This window comes from Heptranchias perlo, chromosome 2, assembly GCF_035084215.1.
Source record: "Heptranchias perlo isolate sHepPer1 chromosome 2, sHepPer1.hap1, whole genome shotgun sequence".
Lineage (NCBI taxonomy): Eukaryota > Metazoa > Chordata > Chondrichthyes > Hexanchiformes > Hexanchidae > Heptranchias > Heptranchias perlo.
In genome coordinates this window covers 49,077,267-49,099,784 of record NC_090326.1, presented here as the reverse complement: position 1 = coordinate 49,099,784, position 22,518 = coordinate 49,077,267, and the positions used below count along the sequence as shown (strand labels likewise).

Genomic DNA, 22,518 nt, shown 5'->3' with positions numbered 1-22,518 from the left:
TGGATCAGGATTAGGTTGAGTGGTAGTGGTGGGGTGACTAATGGGGAGGTGAGGAAGTGCAGGTAAGTTGAGGATGAGCCTTAAGTGGGTGTGAGGAGTGATGTGATGGAGTAGTGTTGGCAGTGCAGAATGAGCTGGGGTGTGGGGGCAGTGATGTGGAACACGGAATGTAGGAGAATCAGTAAGTGTACTCACTTTTGCTGACCTAGTTAGGCCAATGAAGCGCTTCCTGCATTGGACCCAAGAGCGGGAGATGTTGCTGCTGCTGGTGACCTCCTCTGCCACCTCGAGTCAGGCCTTCTTGGTGGCAGAGGCAGGGCACTTCCTCCCGTCTGCCAGGTAAAATACTTCCCTCCTCCTCCTCACCCCATCCAGTAGCACCTGGAGTGAGGCATCACTGAACCCTGGAGCAGCCTTGCCCCTGTGCTGCTCCATTGTGATTTCTGGGTCTTTGCTCCAGCAAAAGCCTTTGGAGCAGTGGCCCTTTAAATAGAGCTCCTCCAGCTGACAGCCTGTGATGTGGGTGCACAGACCACCCGCAGCACAGCTTTGAACGGCAAACTTGGAAGCCACATTAAGTGGCACCAATTGAATTGTGATCGCGTAGGAAACGGACATTTTTTATTGGTTGGGTTACCCACGCGCCCATTCACCCCCCCCGCTGCCATCCCGCCTCCACTCTTAATATCGGGGCCTGCATCACTGATTCAAAATCTGGGCAGCCAAGTGGATGCAATACTAGAGTAATTAGTTCACAACTAGAAGACGTTACTTCCCTTTTAGTTTTGATTGGCATTCACACATGTAGGTGCCCTAGAGGGTGAACTTTGACAGTCAGCTGTAGGACTGGTTCTCTGTTGAATGATGAATGCTCATAGCCTCTCAATACTGAATGACAGTATGAGCGAATCAAAAGAACATAAGAAAATTCAAGGATGAGAGAAAGCCATTCCCCCCATTGAAGCTCATTCTTCCAGGACAGCAGATGAACAACCGGTGCAGAGGGAATGTTAAATTGGGAGAGCAAGGCCTGCACCAATTCCTTTTTGGCCTGCAATTCTGCCCTGCTCTATTTCTAGTGAGGTGAAGTGCTTGTACCTATTCCCTGCGTAAGCCTAATTAAGGCCCCAGTTTAATATAAAATATTTAAATGAGCACCTAGCACAATCTTGCAGTATTTGTGCCAAATTTGCTCTTTTTACTTTGTGTTCCTATTTGAAATGGGAGCAAGGGAAGCCCCATGATGATTGCAGGAGCTCTTAAATAACCTTTGGAACGGCTTTTTTGGGAATGTTTAGTGTACATTTTTGGTGCAATGTTTGTTGTTAAACATGTTTTGCATATTTATGATTTTTTATTAATCTATTAATTTTTTAAGAAATAAATTTTGGTGATCTTTTTTCACTGCGTACGGTAAAAGCACTGCAGCATAGAATCATACTGATCTAGGAAGCAGTCCTAGATGCATTCTAAAAAGCATTCCTCACTTTGACCACATGCATTACTTTTATTCTAGTCCAGTTTGGGATAGTTAAAATCACCCAATAATATTACCCTGTTGTTCTTACATATCTACTTGAACGCTGGCCTGAGCGGGGAAGCCGCTGCAGCTTTCCCGCCAGGTAAAGTCAAGCGTGAAAAGGATCCAGGACCAGAAGAAACCATTTAAGGTAAGTTTTTTTTTTACATTCCTGTGGGGTCGGGAGGAGCATGAGTGCCCTGGACTACCCCCTTCCACCCACAAGATCCTCCTGGAGTCCCCTTCCCCACACCTACATATACACTAGCAATGCGGATGTGGGCGGCCTGATTTTCTTCAGCGGGGCAGCCACTTCCCGCCTGTTCTGGCCGGAAAGTGGACCGACAGCATCTTAATGAGGCCAGGGAGTTCAAATATGCGAGGCCTGTTTTCTGCTGCAGTGGGTGAGTTTCTAACTCATCCCATCAATCGCCCGCCCAAAGTTAAAATAGTGTCTGGAGCAGGGCTTCGAACCAACAACCTTCTGATGCAGAGGTGAGAGTGATACTACTCGAATAAACACTTGGATCGGTGTGGTGATTTCAGACCCTCTGGACCATTCCTTCAAAGAATAACAATAACAATACATGAGATGCCTTGGAGTATAATTGCCACAATGTGCTTACTCCCATTAGAGGGCCCTCTGGTGTTCAATTAACAACATGCACGTGCCATACATATCACCAATGAAGCAAGGCTGACACCTTTCGGATGAAAATTGTTTCCAGCAGTATGTAATTTTAGCTTTATGAGTATTTAAAATCAATAACCGCTTTACAGATAACAATTTCCCTGGTGCTTTTGGCAAGAAACTCATTGTTTTCTCATGCTAAAGTAATCTTTGTAATTTCTTTTAACAGGCAGCTTGGGGCGGTGGACTTTTAATGTCACAGAAGCATCGTTATAAGTTAAGCGGCATTGAAAGGTAAATTTCTGCTCCTTCATAGCACCACCTATGAAAATCATTATGAATATAAAATATATACATGACAAGTTTTTTTTTTGCATGCAATTGTAAGACTGTTCTCTGTACCAGAGCCAACTCAGTTACCTGGAATCCACACAAGATGATGGGTGTTCTCCTGCAGTGCTCTGCAATTCTGATCCATGAGAAGGTACTTAACTGTGTTACTAAAATCAGCAGTGAAAAAAAATATTAAGGTTTAATTCACAAGTTAATGGGTTCGATTTTGACTGCCTTTGCCTGGCGTTAATGGTAACGGCCTCAAAATGGGGTGGGTAGCCTTTCCGCCCCGTTAACAATGGCAATGTGGCTGGCTCCATTTTGAAAGGGACCTACCGCCGGGTGTCCAAAGCACCCGCCTGCTTCAGGCGATAGGCCCTTTCTAATGTGGAAATCGGAGTCCTCTGACGTAAATAGGACCCTGATTGCCATTTTAGGTCAAAACTGGTCGGACCTTGTGTGTGCAGGCTCCGATCATTGCATGGGCAATGGAACCCAAGAGGCCCATCAAAGGTAAGTGTTGAACTATTTTTGTGGGCCCCGGAGGAGTTGGGGGAGCACTCCTGCTCCTCCTGGCTCCAAAGCTATGCCAGACGTTCGGAGAACCCCTGCATTTTGGTTCATCCGACTGACTCTACAGCTCCATGCTTTGTTTCCTTTGATGAATCAGTTGCCAGTTCAAGGGCTCAAGTAGACTTGGCCAACCTTCCTGCTCCATTTTCCACCCCAAACCCAGCCCTAATTTAATCCACCGCTATATAAATGGGGTATGAGCAGCACAGCATTATCACTGATGTGACCAGCTCTTTGAGGAGGTCATGTGTTTGCTGGAGCTAAAGATTGATGTTACATTGCCAGCATAACAATTTTAGCTGTCTGGTGCTCTGGAAATCCTATTAAGACTGTTACTGCCCTATTTAGTTAGCTCTTCAGAAGGCACAGTTGTGGATTGCAGACATGGACTTCCTGATGGAAATTCTGCTATTCATACGTTGTTGAAGAGGAGGATGATGAACATATGGAAGTGGCTGGTTAGGAGGCCCTTATGCATTACAGAAGATGTCTATTCCCCACATGTATACATGCACTCATTAGGTCTTACAGACCAAGAAGGTCTTACTTAGATTTCTCTGCACTGCCTCCGAAGGCTGTGCTTCCGCTCCAGAGGCTACTGGGGAAATATCTCAACTGCTGGCTGAAGCCTGGCAGACCACTTGCATCAGGAGAATAGTGTTGTCTGCACCAGTCAAGCACTATTATCTGCAGAACTTCCTGTTCATGCAGACTCAGCGGTTTTCAGCGGCGGCGTTCCTCACCCAGTTGCAGTTTTCTGTCGTTGGTTATGTGAGACCTTGAATGTGAGTGGCATCGACATTTGTGGCCTCCATATCAGCACATGCAACCCACAACAACGAGAGGTGCAGATGAACTGTCCTTCAAGACTAACAGAACCCCTTGTGGCAGGCAATGTGAGCTGACTGAGTGGTTGTGATTTAAAATGGTGCTTGAGCATTCCCTAGAGGTTTCCCTTGGCATAAATGAGTTTCCTTGACACCCAGGTGTTGAGATAGAAAGAGAATGAGAGGTAAGGAGGTGAGTGTTTTAACACTACAGCAGCACGCTAATTTCCCTCTCTCTCAGTGGCAGTAGCCCAATGAGGAGCAGTATTATTGCTCCTAACCCACTCCGCACATACGATAGGACCCGGGAGGAAATCTTGGCAGGATAACAATGGAGTCACATGGGCGAGGGAAGGCCAACCTGCCACTAACCTGCCAACATTAAATAAAGGTTAATAATTATAAAGACAAATGGAGTATCTAGCAAATAATAGCTTAGTGTTAAAGAAAATGTTCCGTATTTAACTGAGTCGTGGTATTTTATCAACTGTTATGATCTTTGATAGGGTTTACTCCTGAACTGCAACAAAATGTGTGCACAGTACCTGTTTCAGAATGACAAGCTATACAATGTATCCTATGATACTGGAGATAAAACAATTCAGTGTGGTCGTCATGTGGATGTCTTCAAATTCTGGTTGATGTGGAAAGCAAAGGTAATGAAGAGTGGCAGGAAGAATGTTACTTCTGAAATGATACCGTGGGAAACTGATATGTGAACACTTAATGTACTCATCTAAAATTCTCATAGAGTTGCATAGAATCTACATCAGAGAAACAGGCCAATCAGCCCAACTGATCTATGCCAAAGTTTAAACTCCGCATGAGCCTCCTCCCACTCCAAATTACCTCTTCCCACCCTGCCCCTCATATCCCTCTATTCCCTTTTACCTCATCTATGCATCAAGCCTCTCCTTCAACCATTCAATGTGGCAGTAAGTTCCACACTTTCACCACTCTCTGTGTAAAGAAATTAGTCTTAAATGCTTTATTTGATCTAGTATTGGATATCTTGCATTTCTGTCCCCTTGTTCTGGACTCACCACAAGTGGAAACAGTTTCTGCACATCCACCCTATCAAATCCCTTCATAATTATAAAGACCTCCATCAGGTCTCGTCCTACTCTTCTCTTTTCCAGAGAAAAGAGCCCCAGCTTACTCAATCAACAGTTGCATCTAAGGAATAAAAGGATATACTGATAGGGTTAGATAAAATAGGGAGGTGGAGGCTCATGTGGAGCACTAACACCGGCATGGACCTGTTGGGCCAAATGGCCTGTTTCTGTGCTGTAGATTCTATGTAATTCTATGCATCCTCTCAATTCTGGTAACATCCTTGTAAATATTTTTCTGCATTTTATCCAGTGCTTCAATATTCTTTTTGTAGTATGGAGACCAGAATTGCATGCAGTACTCCAAGTGTGGCCTAAGCAAGGTTTTGTATAAATTAACCCCAGTACTTTGATTACACTCTTTATTGCCTTATTAATTTGTGTTTCTTGTTTTAGCGATTTATGTATCTGTATTCCCAAATCCCTTTGCTCCTCGACCCCATTTATTCTTACCTTCTCCTTATTCCTCCTACCAAAATGAACCACCTCATACTTCGCTATATTGAATTTCATTTGCCATTTATCCACCCACTCTGTAAGCCTGTATATGTCTTCCTGTATTTTGGTGCAGTCCTCCACCTAATTAGCTATAACCACCCAATTTGGTATCATCTGCAAATTTTGACACTAAAGCTCCAATTTCTGAGTCCAAATCGTTTATGTATATGGTAAACAATAGTGGTCCCAGCACGGATCCCTGTGCAACACCATTTCGCACTTTCTGCCAGCCTGAGAAACTTCTTTTAACTCATACACTCTGTTTTCTGTTTTGTAGCCATCTTTCAATCCATTCTGCTACCTAGTCCCTGACTCCACATGCCCTAAACCTTTGTCATGAATCTCTTATGTGGCACCTTATCAAAGGCCTTTTGACAAACCTAGTCTTTTAACTGAGGGGTTAACCTGTTCAAAAAAAATGTGTTTACACTTCTACGAAAATAGTGCAGTAGAATATCAGAATATCAGAAAAATGTTTATACGTTATCATCATCCTGGAAGTTTCGCCAGTCTCCTGCTGGATTTACGGCGGGAAATTGTTAGAACACCCTTTGGAATTTCAGGGCCCTTTTGTTTATTCACTAATGTAGTAAGAGGAGAACTCAAGCATTAGTGCAATGATCTTTGACTAACTAAATCCGTAATGAATCATTACTTCAGAGCTGTAGCTTTCTGCTATGATAATAATCTTGATCATACTCCCTTCAGAGCGATATTTGTTTATTGTTCTGCACCAACATAATTTAATTGTTAGAGATGAAGAGATCAAACAGTGATATGTATGCTTCTTACTATTTGAAACTATCCACAGTTCAAAATACACATCAAAGGTAGCCTCGTTTGTTGATCATCATAATGATGATGAGTCATAATCTGCACACATAAATTGAAAATCAGCACAGAGTCTCCTTTCAAGGCTTGGAATATTTACTTCTAAGGATTCTAAACTAGCCAAGGAGCCTCAAAATTTTGGCAGATTAAACTCAGCGGAAACATGGGTGCCATCCAAATACCTGGGATTCAAAAGTAGTTTAAAAGTGACTAGAAAATAAACAGGAGAGAAATGAATAAAACATTAATTTTAAACATTACAGTCTTAAAGCCCATTGTAAAGCAACATTCTGAAGGACAGGCGAACTGCGAGCTACGTTCACATGCAATAATTTGTGTTAAAAGAACAGATATTTCTATCAATTTAGATATGACAAGTAGTCAAAGAACTGATCACTATGCTTCTGCTCTTTGTCATTTGTGTAGCTATAATTGAATAAGATATCACAGCACAGCGTGGTATAAATAGACTTTTTTGTTGTACTTTACAGGGCACATCAGGGTTTGAGAAACAAATCGATAAGTGTCTTCAAATTGCAGAGTATCTCCACAGCAAACTCAAAGGAAGAGATGATTTTAAATTGGTGTTTGATGATAAAGTAAGTTTCCAAGCCATGTGCTTTCTCTAGTAAGAAGTGTATAAAAGTGTTGGAGCAGTGCTTTTTCCCTCATGATGACCTGGATTGCAATCCAACTAATGGAGAGGATTAAAGGGTACATTTTATGCTTTTACCACTCCAATGATAAGGATCACACCCTGAGAGCACATATCAGAACATTGGGCATGGAGGATAGTGCGCCCATTATGCAGCCTGACAATTTTCTATCCATTTAAAGTAATTGACAGAAAATCAGGCAGATTGCTTTAAAGGGAGTGCAAAAGTGAATTATGACCCCTTATTTTCTTCGTTCTGAAACTGGTGCCATATTAAAGGGCCAATTTTATGAATACGTAATCCCATTGGGGAGCTTCACTCGCTGGGAGTGCATATCAGAAAATCCTAGATTTTCCGTCCATTAAAATTTAAACCAGTAAACTGTGGGGACCACACCTCCGTCATTTGTGCTGTTACGATTTTCTGATGTGGGATTTTGGTGGGCGATGCTTCCCATCGGGATCGTGCATACGTAAAATCAGTCCTCTAGTGCACAAATGTGTTAGCTGTCTTATTTTAAATGCTGGCATAATTTTGTTGATTGTAATTTTACGCATATCGGTTGTGTGACAATATTTTTGATAATAAATTGTTTTTTCTCTTCTTCTCCAATCCTGTATCTCTCCGTACTATCAGCTGAGAGAGCAGGTTGAAGGCCATTTTTTAGACTTTCACCAATACCCCTCTGGCCAGTGGGAAATGTGTATGTCTGCAGTGACTGTCCCTTGCATTTTTTGTCCCATCCCGTGGACATGTGCCTCGTTCCCACTCAGCTCTTTCCCACAGCGGCCCAATTAGAATTCTTGTGCACAGTTGTAGGCATGAATCCATCATGTTCCATCAATCCGTGGTACAATGCATTGGAGTTATTATCCAAACAGTTGGCAAGCAGCATAGCATAGATACCACAGGCATTATGTGAGGATTTAGCCACAGGTCTCTCCGGTTTACACTGCTGTGCACCAGAAAGTGGCAACAGCTTGAAGCCTACCGCTGAGTCTGGTTAGAACTGGTTTTGATTCCCAAATGCCAGTCAGATTTCAGACTATTCGGGTCTGGTGCAACCTCGGTCATCAATACAAATAGGGAATTAGTCCGGGCTCTACTGACCAAATGAAATGAGTTCTGAGGCGAGACCCAGACTCCGCTGAGCATGTGACCATAATACAAACAAGCCTTAAATCTGATACTCCTTTATCAGGATGTAGAGTGTGGAAGAAAATATTTCCCTTCTGCAGTAGGAGAACACTGTTGTGAAGTGTTGGGCCAGTGCAATCGGAGCTTTGCATTGAATCAAATAAACCTGTAAAAGTCTCTACCCCCAATGTAAAGCACATCTTCTGGACCTGAGCCATTCAGATAGTCTATAAAAGAGTGTCATCACCGATCAGTCAATTGCAAAGAAAAAAATGTGGCCTCTTTTCATCAAACTTATCCATTCAGTATTATTATCAGATAAAAGCTTTCCAGGCAACATAGCTTTTGCCTTGTATTTATTTTTTGAAGTCAATGGAAAAGAAAATCAGATAGGGAACAAGACAGGCTGCCACTTGGCTATTGCTCATTTTGCGCTTTCGCTGAAGACCAGTTTCGCCCCCACCATATCAAACTGGTGCACTTGATGACATTCTTTTGAGATTTGGATTGATACATTGTTGAAGTAGAGTTTGCAAAGTTTTAATCCTCACAATGGCAAAAAAAAGGAATTATAACATATTAATCAGAGTTTTTTCCATAACTACGTTTGAATAATAACATACATTTTGTCTTTTTTTTGTTTCCATTCAGCCCGAGCATACCAATGTGTGTTTCTGGTACATTCCACCAAGTCTCCAAGGAATGCCCGAAAATGCAGAGAGGGATGGGAGGCTACATCAGGTATGCTTCAATGTGGTGTTATTTACTAAATTGTCGACTATTTGCCAATATGCAAGAGTAAGCTGGATACTCTGGCCTGCATTCTTCTCCATGGCCGTGGACAATTTAATTTACTGATCATGGATCAGAAGGTACAATTCAAACAAAACAAACTAAATGATGTCCCCTTAACCCCTCACATGGAACAGCAGAGGATCGGCAGAAACCCCAGAGCAATGGCGTAAACGGCATAATTTCTTGAAGGTTTCCATCAATCTTCCTCTGAAGTTATGGCGGACGATCGGAAGAACCCCTGCGTAAATTCAAATCCATAGACTTTAAATAGAACTTTACATGCTGCAACTTCAATCTGGCGTAGCTCCCTTGCAGACCACCTACAGACATATTCACCCACAGAAAAAAGATCCAAACCCCTTTCTGAAACAAAAGACTGTATCTCTCATAATCGCATTGGATCAATATTGAATGGATAGCCGATCATTGAAAATGGCTAGGATTTTTGTGATTGAATCCACTGTGCTTGTTTTAGAAACCCACACCTTATGCATACCCAGTAGCCAGCTTGCTGGACTCGAGCCGAAAGCTTTTCTGTTGAGAAATGCTCAGTGCGGCCTTAGGTATTAACCTCTTACAAACTGGGTAAAACTTTCAACTTTGGCAGGGGGAAACAGATGATATTGGATCGGCCTCCTTTCTACACCCTACCTGATTTTCCTTTCCCTCCATTGCAAGATTTGAAAGTAACATACGGAACTGGGTTACAGTGCTGTAGCTCTATCTACAATTTGTACTCGCATCTCGGGAGGTTCTGAGCCAACAATGGAGCATCACAATTTCTACCCTTATATTTAGATGCTGGAATGAGTTTATCTGATGCCTCACAATACCCTGAGATATTTTATTAAAAAGTCATTTCTGAGAAAAATGTTCAAGATTTGTATAGAGGAAGTTAAACACCAGTCAAAAAGTGTTTGTATCTTAACAATCCATACAGCTTATGGCCTAGATGTGAAATATTGCATTTTCCCAAAGTAGGAATCGTAATATATTTAGGAATGAAGTCCACATGAAACCACCAATGTCACAGTTACAGGAGAGCACAACAACAATAACAATTTTTTTTTTATTCGTTCATGGGATGTGGGCGTCGCTGGCGAGGCCGGCATTTATTGCCCATCCCTAATTGCCCTTGAGAAGGTGGTGATGAGCCACCTTCTTGAACCGCTGCAGTCCGTGTGGTGAAGGTTCTCCCACAGTGCTGTTAGGAAGGGAGTTCCAGGATTTTGACCCAGCGACGATGAAGGAACGGCGATATATTTCCAAGTCGGGATGGTGTGTGACTTGGAGGGGAGTGTGCAGGTGGTGTTGTTCCCATGTGCCTGCTGCCCTTGTCCTTCTAGGTGGTAGAGGTCACGGGTTTGGGAGGTGTTGTCGAAGAAGCCTTGGCGAGTTGCTGCAGTGCATCCTGTAGATTTTACACACTGCAGCTACAGTGCGCCGGTAGTGAAGGGAGTGAATGTTTAGGGTGGTGGATGGGGTGCCAATCAAGCAGGCTGCTTTGTCCTGGATGGTGTCGAGCTTCTTGAGTGTTGTTAGAGCTGCACTCATCCAGGCAAGTGGAGAGTATTCCATTACACTCCTGACTTGTGCCTTGTAGATGGTGGAAAGGCTTTGGGGAGTCAGGAGGTGAGTCACTCACCGCAGAATACCCAGCCTCTGACCTGCTCTTATAGCCACAGTATTTATGTGGCTGGTCCAGTTAAGTTTCTGGTCAATGGTGACCCCCAGGATGTTGATTGTGGGGGATTCAGCGATGGTAATGCCATTGAATGTCAAAGGGAGGTGGTTAGACTCTCTCTTATTGGAGATGGTCATTGCCTGGCACTTGCACTTATATAGCATCTCTAACATAGAATCTCAGCTTACTCAGACAAAAATTCAGACCGAACCAAAGACATTGGGAGGGATATCCAAAAGCTTAGTCAAAACCCTAGGTTTTAAGGAGCATCTTAAAGGAGGAGAGGGAGGTAGATAGACGGAGGGGGGCTCAGGGAGGGAATTCCAGAGTGTGGGGCCAGACAGCTGAAGGCACCGCCACCAATGTGAAATGAGTTGAGCCAGTAGCACTGTATGGATATATAGGGGTGTGGCTTCAATTTCGGATACAGATTTTATTTCCTTTGACAACAACAATAATATATATATTTTAAATTAACTGCTTGATTTACTAAATATCACATAAGGAATATATTTCTCTCCTACTAAAAATATGGAAGATAAAGGATATCTTTCTGCATTTGTTGTTGCAGCAATATTCAACAATAATAATCAAAAAATATGATTATCGATTGTATCCGCATCGGATAACAAGTACTTGAGAGAGTGTGTCACAGGAGTGCACCCTAATCTCGGGGCCCAGGTGGTGATGGGAAGAAAATTCAAACAGTGCACAATCTTATTCAAATTCCATTATCTGCATTGCTGCTCAGAAACATTCTGCTTTATGCTGCTACAAAAAAATGAATGTGCATATTGAACAAATGAATGGAAAAAGCTTCCAGGTGCAGAGAAGGACTGTGCATTGTGGAACAGCGTAGGTAAAGCTTTGCGTTGCATCCAGTAAAAATGGAATAGTGTTACTCCTAATGCAAAGCACGTCTTCATGACCTGAATTTTTGGGATAATCCATAAAATGAATATCATCACAAATTTTTTTTTCCAATTTGGATAGACTAAGTAGTTAACAAGTGCCTGTACATACTAGACCGAGCCTTAAGTGTAAGATTATGTTGGCTGTCACGGAATTGTGACAATGAAATGGTGCAGAATCATATTTGAGCATTACGCACATATTGTTTATTATTCTAATGTGATATTCAATTACGCTGTGCCTTGTCAGTCAGTGGTTATATCCATAAGTGTACATTATGAACAAATATAGCTCTGTGAAAAATGATCACTAAAGCACTCTTCCTAGTAGCTAGCCTACTATAATTTTCTAATGTGATTAATGTTTTTGCAATGTTATCACATTGTACATTTAAAAAGAGATGAAATGACTCACTTAATAACTTTCAGAGGCTATGATGCCTCTTTAATGGTTTTTTTAATGAATTAACTGGCAGAATAATCACTTGCAGCTACAACAGTTTCTGCAAAGGGAACAATGCAAAATGCCTAATACTGAATAAGTTTGTTAAAAATTGGAATATTTCCAAATCTCAAACAAATATTTTAAAATTGAGATTTTTGTAAAAATGTATTTATTTTGGGATAGCAATATTTAAAATCTGTAAATGTTATAATACCATAACTCTCTCCTCCTCCCCAACACTTGCACCTTGGCAAATCATGGCCGTGCATCGATAGTAATGATAGGAACAACCATTGGGAGTAATAGTCAGACAGTTCGATCCCTGGTATATATAGAATCATAGAATCATAGAAGTTACAACATGGAAACAGGCCCTTCAGCCCAACATGTCCATGTCGCCCTGTTTATACCACTAAGCTAGTCCCAATTTCCTGCACTTGGCCCATATCTCTCTATACCCATCTTACCCAAGTAACTGTCCAAATGCTTTTTAAAAGACAAAATTGTACCCGCCTCTACTACTGCCTCTGGCAGCTCGTTCCAGACACTCACCACCCTTTGAGTGAAAAAATTGCCCCTCTGGACCCTTTTGTATCTCTCCCCTCTCACCTTAAATCTATGCCCCCTCGTTATAGACTCCCCTACCTTTGGGAAAAGATTTTGACTATCTACCTTATCTATGCCCCTCATTATTTTATAGACTTCTATAAGATCACCCCTAAACCTCCTACTCTCCAGGGAAAAAAGTCTCAGTCTATCCAACCTCTCCCTATAAGTCAAACCATCAAGTCCCGGTAGCATCCTAGTAAATCTTTTCTGCACTCTTTCTAGTTTAATAATATCCTTTCTATAATAGGGTGACCAGAACTGTACACAGTATTCCAAGTGTGGCCTCACCAATTCCCTGTACAACTTCAACAAGACATCCCAACTCCTGCATTCAATGTTCTGACCAATGAAACCAAGCATGCCGAATGCCTTCTTCACCACCCTATCCACCTGTGACTCCACTTTCAAGGAGCTATGAACCTGTACTCCTAGATCTCTTTGTTCTATAACTCTCCCCAACGCCCTACCATTAACGGAGTAGGTCCTGGCCCGATTCAATCTACCAAAATGCATCACCTCACATTTATCTAAATTAAACTCCATCTGCCATTCATCGGCCCACTGGCCCAATTTATCAAGATCCCGTTGCAATCCTAGATAATCTTCTTCACTGTCCACAATGCCACCAATCTTGGTGTCATCTGCAAACTTAGTAATCATGCCTCCTAAATTCTCATCCAAATCATTAATATAAATAACAAATAACAGCGGACCCAGCACCGATCCCTGAGGCACACCGCTGGTCACAGGCCTCCAGTTTGAAAAACAACCCTCTACAACCACCCGCTGTCTTCTGTCGTCAAGCCAATTTTGTATCCAATTGGCTACCTCACCTTGGATCCCGTGAGATTTAACCTTATGTAACAACCTACCATGCGGTACCTTGTCAAAGGCTTTGCTGAAGTCCATGTAGACCACGTCTACTGCACAGCCCTCATCTATCTTCTTGGTTACCCCTTCAAAAAACTCAATCAAATTCGTAAGACATGATTTTCCTCTCACAAAACCATGCTGACTGTTCCTAATCAGTCCCTGCCTCTCCAAATGCCTGTAGATCCTGTCCCTCAGAATACCCTCTAACAACTTACCCACTACAGATGTCAGGCTCACCGGTCTGTAGTTCCCAGGCTTTTCCCTGCCGCCCTTCTTAAACAAAGGCACAACATTTGCTACCCTCCAATCTTCAGGCACCTCACCTGTAGCGGTGGATGATTCAAATATCTCTGCTAGGGGACCCGCAATTTCCTCCCTAACCTCCCATAACGTCCTGGGATACATTTCATCAGGTCCCGGAGATTTATCTACCTTGATGCGCATTAAGACTTCCAGCACCTCCCTCTCTGTAATATGTACACTCCTCAAGACATCACTATTTATTTCCCCAAGTTCCCTAACATCCATGCCTTTCTCAACCGTAAATACCGATGTGAAATATTCATTCAGGATCTCACCCATCTCTTGTGGTTCCGCAGATAGATGACCTTGTTGATCCTTAAGAGGCCCTAATGTCCCCCTAGTTACTCTTTTGCCCTTTATGTATTTGTAGAAGCTCTTTGGATTCTCCTTTGCCTTATCTGCCAAAGCAATCTCATGTCCCCATTTTGCCCTCCTGATTTCTCTCTTAACTCTACTCCGGCAATCTCTATACTCTTCAAGGGATCCACTTGATCCCAGCTGTCTATGCATGTCATATGCCTCCTTCTTCTTTTTGACTAGGGCCTCAATCTCCCGAGTCATCCAAGGTTCCCTACTTCTACCAGCCTTGCCCTTCACTTTATAAGGAATGTGCTTACCCTGAACCCTGGTTAACACACTTTTGAAAGCCTCCCACTTACCAGATGTCCCTTTGCCTGCCAACAGACTCTCCCAATCAACTTCTGAAAGTTCCTGTCTAATACCATCAAAATTGGCCTTTCCCCAATTTAGAATTTTAACTTTTGGGCCAGACCTATCCTTCTCCATAGCTATCTTAAAACTAATGGAATTATGATCACTGGTCCCAAAGTGATCCCTCACTAACACTTCTGTCACCTGCCCTTCCTTATTTCCCAAGAGGAGGTCAAGTTTTGCCCCCTCTCTAGTCGGGCCATCCACATACTGAATGAGAAATTCCTCCTGAATACACTCAACAAATTTCTCTCCATCCAAGCCCCTAATTCTATGGCTGTCCCAGTCAATGTTGGGAAAGTTAAAGTCCCCTACTATTACCACCCTATTTTTCTTGCAGCTGTCTGTAATCTGCTTACATATTTGCTCCTCAATTTCCCGTTGACTATTTGGGGGTCTGTAGTACAATCCTATCAAAGTGATCTCTCCCTTCTTATTTTTCAGTTCTACCCATATAGACTCCGTGGGCGAACCCTCGGATATATCCCCTCTCACTACTGCCGTGATGTTCTCCCTAATCAAGAACGCAACTCCCCCTCCTCTCTTACCTCCTGCTCTATCTTTCCTATCGCATCTGTACCCTGGAACATTGAGCTGCCAGTCCTGCCCCTCCCTTAGCCATGTTTCAGTAATAGCTGTAACATCCCAGTCCCATGTACCCATCCATGCCCTGAGTTCATCTGCCTTGTCCATCAGACTTCTTGCATTGAAATAAATGCAGTTTAATCTAGACTTCCCTTGGTCTTTGCCCTGCTTTCTCAGACCATCTGTCTGGTCATGTTCTGTACACTCTCCCTTACTGCCTTTTGTTTCTGTCACCACTTTATTTCCCACTGACTTCCTGCATCGGTTCCCATCCCCCTGCCACATTAGTTTAAACCCTCCCCAACAGCACTAGCAAACACTCCCCCTAGGACATTGGTTCCAGTCCTGCCCAGATGCAGACCGTCCAATTTGTACTGGTCCCACCTCCCCCAGAACCGGTTCCAATGGCCCAGGAATTTGAATCCTTCCCTCTTGCACCATCTCTCAAGCCACGTATTCATCCTAGCTATCCTGTCATTATTGAGTTATTGATGTCAGCTACAGCAGTGGAGGGAGTGGCAGGGAAATTGACCAGGGTTCCCTTTGCTGATCACTTCCTAGGGAGCTCTACTGGAAGTCCATATCGAATGAGGGCAGGATTGATCAAATAGCCGCCAACATTCACTGTCCATGGCTCACGCCTGACAAGTGACTATTTAAGAGAGTCATTACCATCTGGGAACTGTACCCCAACGAAAATCTCTACCTTCAGCTGAAGAAGGATTGTGAAGAAAGTCAAAGAGAGAATTGAGAGAGAAAAACACAGTCAGCTACTCCCAAAATTATTAACATTTTGTGGTATAGGAATGCATTTTTATATTTGCTGATCACTATCTTTAAACTTCACAATTTCTAAATGTCAATATCTAATTTCCTTACAAAATAAAATCGGTATATTTTAAGAGCAATCAAGCTCATTTTGTGAAGTTTTTCTTCTCAATCCTAATGAAGTGTTTCCCCTCTAATAACACAAATTCTATTATCTCATTCATTACACGCTGTCATTGAGGTTTCACTTGCTGACAGAACCTAGAACACCTAGTCTACATTTCTTCAATATTTATTCCATCTGATCTTGCCTGAGAGACCAGGAACTGCCATGATAAAATTCCAGGTATTTTGTACTGTATAAGTTTCTTAGGGATGGTAACCTTTATATCTATAAATGTTATGGAAATAGGTTGTTTTATAATGTCAAGCTGATGACTTAATGCTTTGGCTCTTGGGTATACGTTTAGTTGGTGATATGAGCAGATATTCCTGTATTCTATGTTCTTATAAACCACAGGAAAGCAAACAGAAAAATATGACGATTTTGCCAGTTAATTGATATAACTGGCAGAAGAAGGGAACCTTTAAATGGTCATCAGAGCCTCTGCAAGTTATTAAGGAAGCCATTTCATCTCTTTCTAAACATACGATTGCAAAACAATAACCATTAATGTGTTGCTGAAATGTTAGGTTGTGAGACCCCATTAATAATAACAAAAATGATGGGAGGGATTTTAACCCTACCCACCCGGCCAAAGCCAAGTGTGTGGGCATTTAAAATCGCCCAAATTACTTACTCGCCCTGGAGCCATTAAGAGCTGACAAATTTGAATTTTCATCTGCTCCAGCCAAAATCTGTCCCACAGTTAAAATCGTGGCCACGCTCTGCTCTTCTGTTCACCTGCCAAAATCTGTCCCGCAGTTAAAATCGTGCCCATGCTCTGCTCTTCCAGAACTCACTGATTTGGAATTCCCTTCGCAAGACAGCAATAATCTCACTGTCACCTCTAATTTTTATTTGACATACAAAATCATTAACTTGCTTTTTTGTCAATATTCAGATTGCACCAAAGATTAAGGCTCGGATGATGGAGGAAGGATCAACAATGGTTGGGTACCAACCCCAAGGGGACAGGGTGAATTTCTTCCGAATGGTCTTTTCTAATCCAGCTACAAACACATCTGATGTCGACTTCCTGATTGAAGAAATTGCGAGACTTGGGCAGGATTTATAAATTATATACATGCACAAAAATGATCGCAGCCTTTAATAAACTGGAATATATATCGGAACTCATTTGATTACCAATCATACTTCTGGTGTTAATCATTTCACTTGAGGGAATTAGTGTCACCAGTGCAGGATATTCTAATTAAATATTACGGGCACTAACTTTGGGGCAGTTTGAACTTACACAATTTGTGTTTTCGCTGAGCTATAAGAGTGGTACTCCTTAACTTCCTTTAGCACTAACTGGTATTATTAAGCACATGATAATGTGGCCAATACCGGGATCTGAATGGCTGTTCAGTGGAAGGAGGCCAAGATATTACTTATTGCGGAGGTGGGGGATAGTTGGGAGGTGGGAAGTATCAAAGTGCTAATGAGTGAGGGGGTGGACCAAGGGGCTGAAGTACTGCTCAGTTAATGTGGGATGTCTGAAATGCTGCACAGAGAATGCGGGGAGGGGCAAGTGCAAATGTCCTGCTAATTGGGAAAGGGAAGGGCAAAATGGTGCTCGTGAGAAGGGGGCCCAGAGCCATTGGCTGTGAGGAGAGGGGAAGGTGTTGGTGGTAGGGGGGACGGAGGCCAAATGATTGCCCAGTCGGTGGGGTGGGGGATGGTGAGGTGAAGCAAAATGCTGCTGCTTGGGGTTAGGTTGCATAGGCAGCAGGCGTGGAGAGGCTAAGGTGCTGATCTGGGTTGGGGGACAGACATAAGAACATAAGAAATAGGAGCAGCAGTAGGCCAAATGGCCCCTCGAGCCTGCTTTGCCATTCAATAAGATCATGGCTGATCTTTGATCTCAACTCCACTTTCCCGCCCGATCCCCATATCCCTTGATTCCCTTAGAATCCAAAAACCTATCTATCTCAGCCTTGAATATACTCAGTGACTGAGCATCCACAGCCTTTTGGGGTAGAGAACTCCAAAGACTCACAACCCTCTGAGTGAAGAAATTCCACCTCATCTTAGTCCTAAATGACCGACCCCTTATCCTGCGACTATGCCCCCTAGTTCCAAACTCTCCAGCCAGAGGAAACAACCCCTCAGCATTTACCCTGTCAAGTCCCCTCAGAATCTTATATGTTTCAATGAGCAAAGGAGAGAAAAAAAAGGTAAGGCGCAAATTTGCCTGCTAAACCTGCACAACCAAGTGCACAAATTGTGGGTAAACTGTGCTGGTGGGTAACAGGAATGCTGGGTGAGCTGTCAGGGCCAAAGAATTTATAAAAAATTGCAATTTTACTCATGACCTTTAAAATGTACTCACTCTCATTTACCTATACCAACATGGCTGCTCCACAGCAACAATTAATAGCCAGAGCCTACAAGTACATGCAGACTCAACCAGTTTTTTTTTGGTATTGACTCTCAATATATTATATAACCACTGTAGTTTTAATAACTAACATAACATCTAACATTGAAAATCCTATCACAGCGCCACCTGAAGGCGGAACAGGTACTTCAGGTAAATGCTGACACTTCTATAATGAGTTTTCTTACTGAAATACCATGAACGTAGAACTTTTCAATGCATTTTGAAGTGGAATGTTGCGACCCACTCAGCAATTTTAATGTATGATGGATATATCTATTAGCCACAGGCTCACAACGAAGGTGTATTCTTTACCAAGCGTGGCAAAAGGATTTGGGTGCGAATGCAGGTACTGATCATTCCCAATGTGGAGCTGTATTATCAAAAAAGCTAATCAATTAGTAGGTTGACTCTCTAGGACACTTATTTACAAGCAGAAACAAATTATTGTAGCTTGAATGAATTTGAAAAACCATGGGGTAGAAAATGGTAATGGTCTGTTTTCAGGTGTATAACCAACTGTGCACAGACAGCACACGCCCCAACCGGACGGCCCGAGGCTCACCCGAAATTGGGCCTCGGGCCTCATTTCAATAATTTTGGTGAGCTGCTAGCGCCTGTTGTGGTGCCTGAGACAGCTTGCCTGTTCCAACTTCAGGCCACTTGCCTAGCCAGCAGTGACCCTTAGGTAAGTCCCGGGGAAGAGGGCAACAGGAGTGGGGAGGGGGCAACGGCCCTTGGGAGTGCTGTAGAGCCAGGAGGAGCTCTCTTTTTGTATTTGCATTTGTATTTCTATATTATTGTCACTAAGTTATCCAAATAATGACTTATTCTGAAATGTCCCATGCATTTATCTTTACTCAATTTTAGCGCCATTGTATGACGACTGGTATGACGACTGAAAGCAGGTTTTGCCGTGCCAGACACTTTAGAACACATTTCTCAAATTCCACCTTATAGAAGTGATCCTTAAAAGCAATGAAGTCACTCAGGTATATTTTAGTATTTCTACTGATACAAAAAAGATATAATCAATGAGCCTTATTTGCTGGAACTATGTAATAAATATAAAGGTAAGTGCACTGTTTACTCATCAGGCATACTCATGAGGAGGTAGTCATCCTTTTTCTCTGTCAGATTGACAACCAACAATTTATTTAGCTTCAAAGTCAGAAGCTGGTTTGTGAAATTCCTCCTGTTGGCACAGAAGGCAGGACAAGCCATCATGTCTATCATATAGAGGCATTTTAAAGAGAGAAGATCCAAGGGTGCAATATCTACATAAAGAAATAAACTTCCTACATCCTAGATTTTCCCTTCATTGAAGGTATTTGGACTTTGGGCAATACTGTAAAGTGTGCGATATTGATTCAGTGGCCTGTTATATATTTCTCCTGATTTTCATTTTCACTGAGGTCCTGGAAATGAAAATCAAGAGTGATGTATAATGGGCCACTGATTCAATATCGCCTGTTTTACACTATCGCCCAAACTCCAAATTACACAAATTGTCTCCAAGCTTCAGGGTCATTCAGGTACATCAAATTCAGAAATTTTACTAATGCATAAACATGGCATGCATATGGCAGCATTTTCAATGGCTTTGTGATGTACCTGACATATTTCTTGGGATAAACTCTGAGTGCCAATCTATTATGACACACAAATAAACAAACATTTTTTGTACCGTGAAATGGTCTGGAATGTACTGCCTGGAAGGGTGGTGGAAGCAGATTCAATAGTAACTTTCAAAAGGGAATTGGATAAATACTTGAAGGGGAAAAAATTACAGGGCTATGGGGTAAGAGCAAGGGAGTGGGACTAATTGGATAGCTCTTTCAAAGAGCTGGCACAGGCACGATGGGACGAATGGCTTCCTCCTGTGCTGTATCTACAATGATACTATGATGAGAACTTCAGTAAAAAAAAACCTAAGGTGGAGTTTTTGAATTGTCAATCTATGCAACAAGTCGTAATCCGCAACTAATTACATGTTAGGGACTCTCAAAGTTGTATCCTTCTCTGCAATATGATATTTTGTTCCAGTTCATGATACATGTTAAAACTACTTGACACCATTTTTGGTTTTCACACCAGATATCTACTTGAGTTCAGCATCACCAGTCATTCCCTAACTGGAGCTCAAATCCCTACCATCTGGAAAGTACTTTTTACTGACCAATATCTAGTTAAATAATAGCATGACCCAAGGATCGTAACAAAGAATCCTTTCCCCAGATACTGAAATATCTCATGTACTGCCTTGTGTATGCTCCTATCTTCATGGAAGCATTCTATCAAGACAAGGCACAACTTCAAACCCATAACTGGTTCATTTTGCATAAAATACATGACTAAACAGTATACAGTTTTCACAGTGATAATATTCAATTATCCAATGCTCCTTAGTTATTAAAAAGAATAAAGACTCAACTTACTTATTCTTTGAATATTGGCTCACCTCTCCCAGCTACTGAAATTAGTTCCCCTAGATGTTAAAAACACATTAGACAACTTCTTACAGTTGCTTGTTTAAGGTGCATTTGCTTTCTCTGTTCTTACTTACAAAATATATTACTTCGCATTTTTCAACATTGATCTACATCTGCCACTTTTCTGCCCATCATGCTATCCTATGTATGTTCTACTGCATACTTTGTCACAATTTGCCATTCTTCCAATTTGATGTCATCAGCAGACTTTGATATTGTTCCCTCAGTTCCCAAGTCCAGATCATTTATATATACAGTAAGTAAGAACTGTCCCAACATAGGCTCCTATAGTACAGCACTAACCACACCTTTCCAGTCTGTAAAACTTTCCTTTACCCTATTTGCTTTCTGTCTTTCAACCATCTCTTTGTCCATGTGGCCACATACCCCTTAATTCCATGTGCCATTATTTTTGTCATATGTCTCTTCGAAAATCTATATAAACCTTATTCAGTACATTTCATTTATGTATACTCCCTGTTATTTCTTCAAAGAATTTTATGAGTTTGGCTAAGCACAGTCCACTCTTTAGAAATCTGTGTTGACTTGCCCTGATTTTCTCCAGATGCTTAGTAATTTTATCCTGTATTATAGACTCTGGTGCATGGGGCTTCTCCTGCTCTGCTGCTTTAACTTTGGCACAAGTTCAGCAGAAACCCCATTTATGCACTCAACCCAATATGAGCATTCCCAAGGGAAGGTGTTACTGGTGCCACAGACTGCAGGGATGGCCCAGCTGCAGTGTCCACTGGGGTGACCATATGCTCCACCTTTGACTGCAGGCTGTTAATGCCATGTGCCAGAAAGCCAAAGAAGTTGGTAGTGGACTCTTCCATCATCTCTGGCATTTAGCGGAAGCTCCTTGACAGGCAAGCTAATGCAAATGGTGGTGCACAGAAATCACCTTTCTTTTAAAAACTGGGTCCCTGAAATCTGCACCTCTGTCATCTTCAGCAGTGTTAGGATATGAGCTGTTTGTTGGGCTGTCCTTTCCACCTGGTTTTGCTCCAGCTCACTTGTGCTTGATGAATTACCCCGGTGCAGACCCCCTAACCCACTATCTATACCATGCAGGATGCTGATTTTTGCACTGGTGCTTGGAAAGAAAGAAAGAACTTACATTTATACAGCGCCTTTCACATCCTCAGGACATCCAAAAGTGCTTCACCGCCAATTAAGCACTCGAGAAGAGTAGTCACTGTTGTAATGTAGGGAAACGCAGCAGCCAAATTGCGCACAGCAATGAGCTAAATGACCAGCTAATCTGTTTTAGTGATGTTGGTTCAGGGATAAATATTGGCCAGGATACTGGGAGAATTCCCATAGCTCTTCTTCAAATAGTGACAAGGGTTTCTATTACATTCCCCTGAGAGAACAGATAGGGCCCCAGTTTAATGTCTCACTTCGAAAATGGCACCTCCCTCAGTGCTACACCGAAGTGTCAGCCTAGGTTATGTGTTCAAGTCTCTTGAGTGGGGCTTGAACCCGCTCAGAGATGAGAGTGCTACCACTGAGTCAAAGCTGGAAGGATGAGAGGAAGTGATGGTGCATCTTCGGGAGGGTACCCTCTCTCACTCTTTGCTCCCGCAAGGCCCAAGCCATCTGTTGGAGTTAGAAAAAGGGTTAGCACATGGTGGCAAAGGTAAACAGTAGCAGATGAGTAGCAGCTCAATATACCC

At 42.4% G+C, this 22,518-nt stretch overlaps 1 protein-coding gene across 1 annotated transcript in view; it reads left to right on the top strand.

Moving 5' to 3' along the window:
• Positions 1 to 17,039, top strand: part of gad3 (glutamate decarboxylase 3) — a 55,345-nt gene extending 38,306 nt beyond the window's left edge. Inside the window, exons 10-15 of the mRNA XM_067995767.1 lie at positions 2,380 to 2,444; positions 2,556 to 2,634; positions 4,390 to 4,539; positions 6,816 to 6,923; positions 8,769 to 8,858; positions 16,866 to 17,039. Coding sequence (XP_067851868.1) covers positions 2,380 to 2,444; positions 2,556 to 2,634; positions 4,390 to 4,539; positions 6,816 to 6,923; positions 8,769 to 8,858; positions 16,866 to 17,039 — 666 coding nt within the window. The remainder of the gene's footprint in view (positions 1 to 2,379; positions 2,445 to 2,555; positions 2,635 to 4,389; positions 4,540 to 6,815; positions 6,924 to 8,768; positions 8,859 to 16,865) is intronic.
• The last annotated feature ends 5,479 nt before the right edge of the window (positions 17,040 to 22,518 follow it).